The sequence below is a fragment of the Grammomys surdaster genome, unplaced genomic scaffold (assembly GCF_004785775.1).
Source record: "Grammomys surdaster isolate TR1022 unplaced genomic scaffold, NIH_TR_1.0 146, whole genome shotgun sequence".
Taxonomy (NCBI): domain Eukaryota; kingdom Metazoa; phylum Chordata; class Mammalia; order Rodentia; family Muridae; genus Grammomys; species Grammomys surdaster.
The window spans coordinates 10,106,880-10,118,627 of NW_021604604.1; the positions used below are offsets into that span (position 1 = coordinate 10,106,880).

An 11,748-nucleotide genomic window follows, 5' to 3' on the forward strand; every position below is an offset into this window, starting at 1 on the left:
GAGAGAGAGAGAGAGAGAGAGAGAGAGAGAGAGAGAGAGAGAGAGAGCGAGCGCTGTGGTTCCCTAGTTTGGGATGGGAGAGAGGCAGAAGCTCCCTCCAAAACTGATTTTTCCACTCCAAGGCAACATTGGGTTCTGAATCCTGAAAGACCAAGGCTCTTCACTAAGAAGTGTTAAGGCCTAGGTAAAATGTTAAGGCCTAGATAACTGTTACCTGTCTAACCTGCCATTTTGTGCTGTTACTAATATTGTAAGGAAAGTTTCTCATTTGCTGTTACTGTTGTTACTAGGATGTTCTGTGCTTTGGTGTTCTTGGAAACTAGTCACAACAGAAGGCAGTCAGAACCGCTTTGTATAGTTAGCCACAATAAGCTTGGACCCAAACCAACCACACAACAGCACTTCCTGCTCTGTGTCTAAGCTTCATGGTCTTTGCCTTTCTAAGCTGCTCCTGGGATGGACACAAGCATAGCAGAAACACCTATGTCTATATAAGAAGCTATTTGGAATAAGACTTCCATTTTGAGTAAGGGTCAGGTAAAGTTTAAATTTCCAAGACCTCCCTGGAAACAGACATTTTGTTTGGCAGAAATAGACATATACATAGATAACTGACCTTCTGGGTAGCAAGTTAAGACATGAATGTTAGGCAAGGCAAGTCCCCTGTCACAGTTGAATATCCCAACCAATGGGAACAGGGTAAGTGTATTACAAAAATGTTTCTCTAAGGAAGTTCCCTATCCCTAAATTCTGACTGGTAGAATAATTTGACACAAATGTTTGTGGATTTTAGACTTAAAAGCCCTATAAGATTTTAACTCAATGTCTTAGACAGCTCTGGAGTCTAGTCTGTGGTACTGATTGGTCAGAACCCTGGCTCTTTCCTTTGGAACCCTTGATCTATCTCCAGTTTTGGCCAGTTGTTAAGCTCAGATATCTTTTCTTTAATAAACTGTCTCCTTTCCTGTTACTATATATGTGTCTCTGCCAAAATCTTTTTCTAGGACACGAGGAACCTGGTAACCACTGCAGGTACCCTCCAAACTCAGATCCCTGCTGATAACAGCTGCCAAGCTGCCAGCCATGTGGTAAGACTTACACCTAAAAGCCTTCCAACGTCTCCATCTTCCTTAACAAAAACTCCAATGTCACCAGGAAAATCTATTTCTCTTTTTTCCCTTTCCCTTATCCTTTTGTTATGTTTTCATTTTTTCCTATGGCATTTGTAAATGGTGGGAAAGCTCTCATGGAAGGTGTCCTAGTCGGATTTGTCAACCTGACAGATCCTAGAATCATCTGATAGTTCCATTGAAGAGTTGCGTAGATCAGATTGGCCTGTGCACATGAGCGTGTGTGCATGTGCGTGTGCATGTGTGTGTGTGTGTGAGTGTGTGTGGAATAGAGGGCTGGAGAGTGAGCCAGCAAGCATCATTCCTCAAGCTCTTGCTCGATTCTCTGCTATGACTTCCTTTAATGACTGTGACCTGGAAACGTGAGCCAAATCAATGCTTTACCCACTTCAGTTGCTTTTGGTCAAGATGTTTAATCATAGCAACAGAGAAGTAAATATAGCAAGATAGCAGATGCCAGCCTGTGGGCACCGGATCGAAGCTGTGCCTTCCCCCTTTTTTTGCCTCCTCAGCTTATGGTACCCTATGGCAACAGACACTTCCATCTGTATTACTGGAACAAGTGCTGGGCTTGTGCTGGTGTGAAGAAGCATGTGCACCAGCAGCTAGGATGTTTGCATTCAACTCGGAGGCTCACGCAGAGCCACAGCTGCTGGGCCCATGCAAACCTAGCTGACAGGATGTATGGATCCCGCTGGGGACTTTTCCCTGCTAACCTGATTAAAGGAGAGAATGATTAAAATGTGTAAATGGAGATAGAATGGAGCACCATAGGGTAGGAAAGGAGAGTTTATCTAATTCTCACTGCCGATTGTGACTCAAGGCACACACAGGGGTCATTGATACATCAGAGCTGTCTCCTTTGCCATTTCTTCCCATTGTATCCTATCGTTGTAGAAAGGTCTGAGCATAAGGTGCTCCAGACCATTTTCTCTGAATCGTATAAGTCCAGCTGCATGATGTACCTTCCAGCTTTTAACCAAACTTCCGGGTCTTCCAGCTTGAATCGAAGCCAGATTGTGTTACAGTAAAGCGTCGGCATCTTTCTTTTAGATTTCCGCATTGAACCTGTCCCAATTCTTGAGGGCACGGCATAGCAGGAGTTCAAGTGAACTGAAGGTGAAGTTTCCAGCTTGAATTGTTACTCTCTCGGGATTAAGTCCTAAAATGTTGGGATGCAAGTAGTCCCTGTGAGCATCTCTGGGGTAATCTCTTCAATATCTGTGGACGGGGGCTTCTTCTAAAAAATAGGTCCAACATTTTGGGTTGGTAAGTACAAAGATGAGGTTGCTTATAGAAATGGTTCTAGCTTTTGTTTAGATTGTCACTCAAGTTAAAAGCGTATACGGGTGAATGGTTTTGCTGTTTGCTTGTTTTCTGAAACTGTGCTCAAGGGAATGTCTTACTACCGGGAGAACTAAATCCATATTCTCAGGAATGGAACTAACTACAGTAAACAAATAGGAAGAATCTGTGAGCAAGTAGGATATGGTGAAGCCTAAATAAATAGAATATAGAAATAGAGCAAAGCTAACCAGAGAACTGGGGGGAAGAGAAGCTGTTGACACAGCCGGATCCATAGCCCTTTTGCCCAATGGGGGGCACTTGTCACTTAGGTCATGAGCCATGTTCTTTGTGGCTTCGGATGCCCATCCTGCCAGGTTGAATTGCTACTGGTGGCTTCACTCTTGAACCCCCAGTAATACAAGGCCCCAGGTATAAACACCCGTGTCCCCAGATGATAGTCCTATAGGACAGATGGGAGCCTGGAAGCGACTGGTAGGATCAGTATGTGAAACTGCTGATGTGGGGACAATGTAGGTGGCAGTAGAGCTGTCTTCATTGCCCGCCCAGCCCTTCCCTTGAACCTCAGGGCAGGCAGGGATGAGGCTGTAAAGAATTACTTCTGGTATGAGTTGGGAGAACTACCATTGCTGTCCTTTTGAACCTAAACCCTGAACTCAGGATCTTTGCAGATATCCAGGAAGGTGAATAGAAGAAAAAACAAAAAAACCCAAAAAACAAAAAAGGAGAGGCTTGTGATAGGGAAGATGATGTTTTCTGTGTAAAAAGTTTGGTGGTTTGAATATGCTTGGCCTAGGGGAATGGCTCTGTGTGGTCTTGTTGGAGGAAGTGTGTCCCTGGGCTGGTGGGCTTAGAGACCCTCCTCTTAGCCACATGGAAGCCAGTCTTCTCCTGAATGCCTTCCAATCAAAATGTAGAACCCTTGGCTCCTCTGGTACCATGACTACCTAAACACTGCCATGCTTGCTGCCTTTATGATAATGGACTGGATCTCTGAACCTATAAGCCAGCCCCAGTTAAATGTTATCCCTTATAAGAGTTGCCTTGGTCATGGTGTCTCTTCACAGCAATGGAAAACCTAATTAAAACAGAAAGTATAAGGTTAGTGTAGTGTTTTGGTGAACATGTCAGCTGGATGCAGTGTAGACCCAGAACAACAATACAGCCATCATTATCTTTTTTTGTTTTGTTTTTTGTTTGTTTGTTTGTTTGTTTTTCAAGAAAGGGTTTCTCTATGTAGTCCTGGCTGTCCTGGAACTCACTCTGTAGACCAGGCTGGCCTCGAACTCAGAAATCCACCTGCCTCTGCCTCTCAAGTGTTGGGATTAAAGGTGTGCACCACTACTGCCCGGCTCATTATCTGTTTTTTTTTTTTAAGACCATTGTGGTCACCCCTAAATTGACACAGCCATCTTAGTTATCCACATAACTACTGTTGCTGTAGTTGATTAATCCGCTCTATCTGCCCGGTGGTAAGTGTGAGTTCCTTGTTACTGTCCCAATGTTGTGGATTCTCAAATGAAACACACACACACACAGCCTTATTTTTAATATGCCCTAAGCAGCTCAATGGTGGGGCCACTCCCAAACTTCCATGTAGCTAGCATACTCTCTCCTCTGGTATTCCTGATTTATTACTTACTAAAACCTATATTTCATCCTGGTTACCCTGGCCTGCAGCCCTCCTGGGCCACAGTCCCTGATTCTTACATTTTGACTGTGTCTCTGTCCTGAACTTCTCAGGGCTGGTCTTTCTGCTTCTTCAGCAAGGCAGTTCTAAATCCTCCTTCTTCCTTGGGTTCCCTTGCCTGAGAAATCTAAAGTCCTGCCTCTATCTCCCTGTCCAGCCATTGGCTGCCAGCCACTTTATTTGCCAGTCAGAACCAGCTTGGGCCAGGGACCCTCAGTGTCTCATATGTGAAATTCTCGTGCAATTCTGGGAACCCACAACACAAGCATTAAACCAAATCCAGCAACAAACTACTGTTAGGATCCAAGAATTGCTAGAGGAAGTCCCCAGACTCAAAGAGAATGCAAATGCAAGGAGTGTTTATTCTTCAGAGATTACCAGCATGCAGGGGTCAACCATTCATCAAAATGGCATCCCCAGACTAAGGCACACAAGCCTTAGGGGTATTTTAGCAAAAGTTAGGTAGTCTAAAACTTCATTGGTGGGTGCTGGGGAAGTTACATGGATCAGTTTCTGATTGGCTGCTATGTTAGTAGAAGCCTAGCCTGCTTCCCTGGGAAACCAAGACTTTTTCGTTCCCAAGGTTTTGATTTCCTAGGGGACCACTCACTACTATCTTTGCTGTCCTTACAGCAGCTGCATATTCAGTTGGTACCTTTCATTCTCCATGTAGCTGCTATCTTTGGAGGTTCATCTTGTCAGTGGGCAGCTACACATTGATGTGTTAGTGTTTGTCAACTTACTGCAAACTAGAGAGAGCCTCAGTTGAGAGATTGCTGTTATCAGATTGGCCCATCAGCATGTGTGTGGTGCATTTCTATTGATTAGGGACCAATGCAGGAGGGCACAGACCACTGTGGGTGATGCCACCCCTAAGCAGGTGCTCCTGGATTGAATAAGAGAGCAATTTGAGCAAGCCATGGGGAGCAGGACAGTAAGCAGTCCCCCTCAGCAGTCTCTGCTGTGGTTCCCGCTTCCAGTCTGTGCCCAACTTTCCTGTGACAATCTGTGATGTAGAAGGCAAAGTAAAAAAATAAATAAATAAATAAATAAATAAATAAATAAATAAAATTGTGTTAACTTTGGGTTAAAGGCAAAACCTCTGCCTGTTCCTCATCACCATCCAGCTCCACCTTTCTCCACCATGTCTGAGCCCCCAGCTTCACTTTCTCCTCCATCTCTCCACCACTCACTCCATCTTTCTCGTTTCTACATTACACATTGGTTCCCTGTAGTGGCGTCTGTAGTAGGCACTCGAGTATCTTTCTTTGGGCTGCCCCTGGCCCAGCAGGACTGGGGCAGGTACTTGGGTGTCTTTCTTCTGGCCTTCCCAGCCAGCAGAAAATAAAGTACTATTATCCCAAGCCCTAGAGTGAAAAACAATTAAGGAAAGACATGACTCCTTTCATGTGGGAAAAGGTGCTACTCTCTGTATAACTCAATTGTTTTTCCAAGAAGACTGATTGACAGGGTGAACAATGTCTATCAGGGTCGGTGTTTACTCTGCATACATAACAGCTCCAGCCAGCCTTGTCCTCCATCAGTCCATGAGCCACTTCCAAGGAAAAGCAAATAAACTTTACTCATATGCCCTCCTGTGCCACCTTCAAGTATCTGTTGGCATTTGTGGACACTGTCACTGGCTGGATCGAGGCTGATCACAGTGGCAAGGGCTACCTTGAAGAGAATTGTACCAAGCTTTGACTTTGCCTACCAAGGTTTGACCTTACCCTTATCACATAGAGTCAACAGGCCATAGAGTGACAGAGGGGGACAAATGCCCATCATTTACATCACAGGCTACTTGGTCAATATCTAGGGCTCTGGAAATAAAATATTATCTAAACTCTGCTTGGAGATCAGTGTCTTGAGGAAAACTTGAAATGACTAACCAAACTATTAAGCAGACTCTAGGAAAGCTTTGCCAAGAAACCTCTGGGGAAACAACAGCAGCAACAACAAAGTTGTTACCCACTGTCCTCTTAAGAGTTAGAACAACTCCAAAGTCTAATGCCCGGTTCAGCCCCTAGAGTTACTGGGTAGTAGGCCCTTCCTCACAGGATCAGGTACAGAATAAACTTAAGGCAAATCCAACAAACCCTATCCAAAAATGGAAACATGGTTATACTCAGTCAAAAGGATCTAACCTGAGAGACGTGGACGAGACTGGCTCTTCCTTAAAACCTGAAAAGACAGACCTATAGAACACTGGGGTCCTCAATGGAGCAGACCTTTCCAAGTGGTTCTAAGTGCTGGGGACAGCTTACCATGACAAGGACTGCCAGCAGCAGGCTGGGATGGACACATCTCAGAGCCCTCAGCAGCTTCTTGTAAAAGAGAATGGTGTCTGGGACCCTGAGTAGCCCTCAGCAGCAATTTTTTTATATATATAAAAAAAGTTGTTCCCATTTCTCCTAACCTTAGCCCTGGACAATAGCTGTATAGATTTTATTTGTGTGTGACTGCTTTTCAGTTGGCCTTGGTATACATGATTATTCTATTATATCTGGCTTTCCTATTTCTTTCTCCTTCGGCTCTGATGAATTCTGTGAAACTAGATGTTCCTTGATGTAATGATTCTTAAACAACTAAAAACTGAGGCCTGGGGGACAGTACAGCACAGTCCTAATGGCCCAGGTGCATGCTGTGCTCTCTCGTCTTAGAAACAATGCAACAACAGCACAATGGTAGTTCCAGATTAACGCTTGACTTGCAAAGACAGTTAGAAGAAGTTATTAGAAAGTGAAATAGAGCCAACATTGGGACCCCAAGAAAAGAAAAAACTATTGAAGTTATCAAATAAGTTTTGCACAACATTTGAGAGTGGTTCCTGGATAAGAAAGGATAAAATACATAAAATTATATACCAGTAAAACTAAGTCAAAACACCGGGCTCTAAGAGAGTCATTGTATACAATGTACAGAAGCAGAAAGCTAGCGGAACTACTGAGTTAAGGGTTAACTTGATCCTTTCTGGCCACTGCCTGGCAGCTTTGCCCATGTCATTTATCATTAGAGCTTCACAGGAAAATGCAAGTAGCTGACATCGAGGCTCTGAGCTCTGGAGTATAATAAGTCAAAAGTTAAAGTTTAAATAATGATAAGTTTACAATTATTATTTTGGCTACAGTCCTGAGAATAGGGAAGCTTGAAACTTTGGGGAAGAGTTGTAATTCTTGATTCTTATGGGATGTGGTTATTCTTTTGAATTTGATTTGGCAATGATTATACAATGTCTTTTTTTTTTCTACCTGTTTTTTGAATATCAGTGAAAGACTGGGGCAAGAAAAAGGCAAGAGAGTGAGTGGATAGCAAGTGAGGTACACATGAGGTGTTCGTGAGGTGAGTGCAGAGTAGAGATAATGTGTGTGTTTGTGTGTGTGTGTGAGAGAGAGAGAGCGAGACAGAAAGAGAGAGAGAGACAGAGACAGAGACAGAGAATGTGAAGTGAATGAAGAGAGAATGTGAGGTGTGTATGGAGTGTGTGTGAGTTAAAGGAGAGTGGATGTGGTGTGTGTGAGGTGTGTGTGAGTGAGAGGGAAACACACAGAGGTGTGTAGGAGTGTGGGAGTTTGAGAAAAGAAAAGTGCACAGGAGAATGCAGTGTGTGTGCAGCCTCAAGCAGTGGGGGGGGGGGGGTTGAGGGGGAGCAACTTTAAGCCTTGAAAACTTGCCTGTCAGTTTGTACCTGAAAAGGTGTCTGTGTCTGTTGTTATCTGCCTTCCAGATATCCCTGCTTCCACTTGAGAACTCTGATCCTGTGTTGAGACTGGACCCCGGCACCTAAGTACTCTCCCTGATGGCCAAACTGTTTGCAATGGACAGCTGGGTTCATATCTCCAGAATAAGACCAAGGGACGCCTTGTTCCAAGACCCAGAAGAGAACATCTACACCTGCAAACCCATGAAGGCTCTTGAACTTCTCTTGACAAAACAGTGCAGCATCCCACTGACTGTGGTCCGGGGCTGTTCTGGAGCCTGCCCTGCTCTGGATCTTCATGTTTCTGTCTACTGCATCAGAATCCTGAACTAAAGCATAGAGAATCCTGTACTTACTACAGAACGGAGCCATTTCCCCTTCTGAAAGCAAAACTCACCCTAACACTGTCTTAACTGCTTTTGTTTTGGTCTTTGTTTTTTCCAGGAATAGGCGTCCACTGGTTCCCATTTTAAACAAGGTGGCTGACCTACCAAATCCTCTAATTGTTAGTGTTTTCTTACCTTGCTGCAACCACCAAGGAACAACACCCCTGAGTGTCTTCTCAGTCATATGTGGGAAATGGTACACACTAAGGCCCATATGAGGTCTTAAGTGTACTCTGCATAATGAGAACACTGAGATGGTGTGGAGAGGCAGTCCCAGACCTAGAGGTCTAAGTTGGAAGGCTGCTCCCTTGGGATGAATCTCCAAGCAAGATGGCTATATAAACTTACTTAGAAAAAAAGCTTTTCTAGTTTTGATGAAACTGACCCATTCATGCCTATTCAAAGTTTCCCTGAGCAGTTTCAGTGTGCAGTTTGGGTTTTTGTTTGTTTATTGGGTTATTTTTGTGATTGGAAATGCTTTTAAAAAATCAACAAAATGAATGTCAAGATAATCCAATGAAAAGACTGCATGGATATACTCTAAAGTCAACACTTTTCTTGCTTGGAACTTGTGGTGGTGCGAGCACCATCACATCCACAGGTGCTGAGGGGGTCGGGTGGAATTTAGACGAGTTTAGAAAGAGAACGTAAGTCAACCCAAAACAGGTGACAGGGTATTCACTGGGCACCATCAGCTCAAACCTTCAGGCCTAATTGCTTTCTGAGAACCTAAGGGTTAGAAATGGTGGTGTAATCCCAGCGCTTGTGTGAAGGTGGGGCTGGGTAAGAGGATCATCAGTTCAAAGACAGCTTGAATAGCACAGTGACCAACAGACTTTCAGGACTAACTAGCTGACTAAGCCAAGGCTGGGGATGTAACTTGGTGGGAGAGTGATTGGCTAGAATTTGTGAGGTCTTGTATTTTATCTCAGCACTGGTAAATAAATCACTACATGTTAATTTAAAAGTATAAATACTTGTATTTATATAGTAATGTGCAATATGTTTTACTCTCTGGCTCTTTGGCTCTCTGTGCATGTGTTGGGTGGTCTGTCCTCCTGTGATACTGAGGACTAATCCCATACATACATACATACATACATACATACATACATACATACATACATACAGCGTCATGCTTGTTTTCTACATTTGTGGAGGGCTCCTCCAGGGTACGCATCATTCGTATTTCCAGTGTGTCTAGCAAGAGGCAAAGGACCTGAGAGACAAAACCAAAACCTCCAGGCCAAAAAATACAAGTACTATTGTAGGCAGAGATGTGTTAGGAGGGGACTCTGCCTGGAGTACTAATGTCCTCTAAGGAAATACACAGCCTAATCCCACCCCATTCCCCAGGGCTTCTAACCCGCTGGTTTCCAAGGGAGCCATTGAGGTGCTCCGCAGGTGGTGGAGGGGAGGGCCAGATTCTAAGGTTCTCTGCAACTGCGCTTCAGAACGGACAAGATAACTGGCCAGTTTCAGGTTTCTCAGTGTTTATGCTGTGTAAGACACCATGAATTAAAGACAGAATTGTGGATTGTTTTGTAAAATGACATTTACATGATGGAAGAATGTAAACAACCAATTCTTAAAGTACCATCGCCAAGCCGAAGAAACGGGAAAGGTCAGTAGGCGTAAATCTTCACTTTGTGGACCTCCTTGTCCTCGCACTCCCTCTGCTTGTTGTAGTAATAGAAAGTATTGTCCCTCCGCTGAAGTTTCTTCACGTAGCCTGTCTCTGGCCAACGGTCTACCTGCACCGGAAGGAAGAGAGGATGAATGAATTCCACGCCAGTGTGATTTTACTTCATGTTTCACCATTAAACAACCTGCATCAAAAATTAAAGTCCGCGATTACGTTTTAAAAACCTTGCGCACTTGGGAGGCAGAGGCAGGCGGATTTCTGAGTTCGAGGCCAGCCTGGTCTACAGAGTGAGTTCCAGGACAGCAAGGACTACACAGAGAAACCCTGTCTCGAAAAACAAAAAAAAACCCAAAAACCAAAAACCAAAACCAAAACAAAACCTTGTGCTCTTGGAGCATGGAGTACACATGTAATGCAAACCTCAGCCTTATTCTGGAGCGCTCATACTGAATTAAGTGCTTTTCTTTAGAGTCCAGTTTCAAGGTTTTAGTGTCTGCGCTATGGCCAAGACTGAAGACATGTGCCAAATAAACCAAAATTTATTGTTATGTTTCTAAGTGATCCAAAACCTTGTAATTTCTAAGATGAAAACCCCAGAGGGACACTGGGAGTGAGTCCAGGGCCCCTGCTCAAACAGCTATGTCTATCATAGGCTTCAGAGGCAGGGACTAAATCATGGGTTCTCCACCTGTGGGTCAAAACCCCTTTCACAGGGGTCACGTGTCAAATATCCCGAATATCGATATTTATAACACAATTCATAACAACAAAATTATAGTTACGAAGTAGCAATGACAAGTATTTTATGCTTGGGGGTCATCACAAAACCACCAAAAAAGAAAAGGAAAAGAAGAAAATAATATACGCAACTCCTTTCTAATTCACAGCCCAGATATGCAGAGGGGAAAGGATATTTTACCACAAACTGAGCATGTGCTAATAGAGCTACCAGGGTGTATGTAGAAGGACTGTTTTCTCAGTCTATTGATAAAGACTCGTGTGTGAGCACTGTGCAGTTCAGTGAGTGTGAGTGTGCCCAGTCAAGGGACCACGCTGTCCCCCACAATGCAGACCACCTGTATAAGCTTAGTCTCCCTCTCTTCAAATGAAGAATGACAGAGAACTCCCTTCAGTTCTGTTTTGTTAATGTTATTAAAATACATTTCACCATCTGATAATGCTTATCCAAAGCAAACATTTATAGAAACAAAAGGGTGTGTCAGCTTATATTATAAAGAGCAGTGAAGTTTACCATGGTGACTTGTTTCACTTGTTTATATTCAATTTCATCCCGATATCCTGCTTGTTGAAATCTGTACAGATTTTCTATTTCCTCTGACCATTTCTTGGCACGACTTATTGATTTTGGTTTCACGTCAGAAGTAGCCATGGCTACAGAGGCCTCATTAGCAATTATTTCTGAAAGAAGTTAGAACAATATTAATAGGTAACATGATGTTTACAGTTTTCAAGACCTTTAGAATGAACAAAAATGATGAGAGAGCCAGAGACAGACAGACAGAACTTTGAAGTGAACATTTCACCTTTTAACATTCATTTCCAATACTGTTATTTTTGGGAAACAAACTGATACATCTAAACTACTCCTAAACCCTGGAAGATACACAGAGAATAGTTAATTTCATCCCTAAATAAAATTGCATTTGAAGTTATTTAGTAGAGTTCTCACGTTTATGAAAGCCTATTGTCATTTCTATCTGCTCAATATGTTGTCAAAATATTCCATCACTACTCCATTGATTTATATTCTCACTCTTCCCCCCCCTTATTCCTCCTTAAAGAGAAGGAGGAGGAAGAAGAGGAGGAGGAAGGAGGAGGAGAGAAAAGAAGAAGAAGAAGAAGAAGAAGAAGAAGAAGAAGAAGAAGAAGAA

General features: G+C 43.4%; 1 protein-coding gene across 3 annotated transcripts in view; it reads right to left on the reverse strand.

Moving 5' to 3' along the window:
- Positions 1-9,687: 9,687 nt before the first annotated feature.
- Meig1 (meiosis/spermiogenesis associated 1) overlaps positions 9,688-11,748 on the reverse strand; it is a 13,874-nt gene continuing 11,813 nt past the window's right edge. For 2 of the 3 annotated variants that reach the window (XM_028764957.1, XM_028764955.1), the window contains exons 2-3: positions 11,109-11,275; positions 9,692-9,965 (exon numbers count right to left, since the gene is read on the reverse strand). In XM_028764957.1, the coding sequence (XP_028620790.1) occupies positions 9,837-9,965; positions 11,109-11,246 (267 nt within the window). In that variant the 5' untranslated portion in view covers positions 11,247-11,275 and the 3' untranslated portion in view covers positions 9,692-9,836. Of the gene's footprint in view, positions 9,966-11,108; positions 11,276-11,748 lie in introns of all 3 variants that reach the window. The other variant, XM_028764956.1, reaches the window with a different exon arrangement.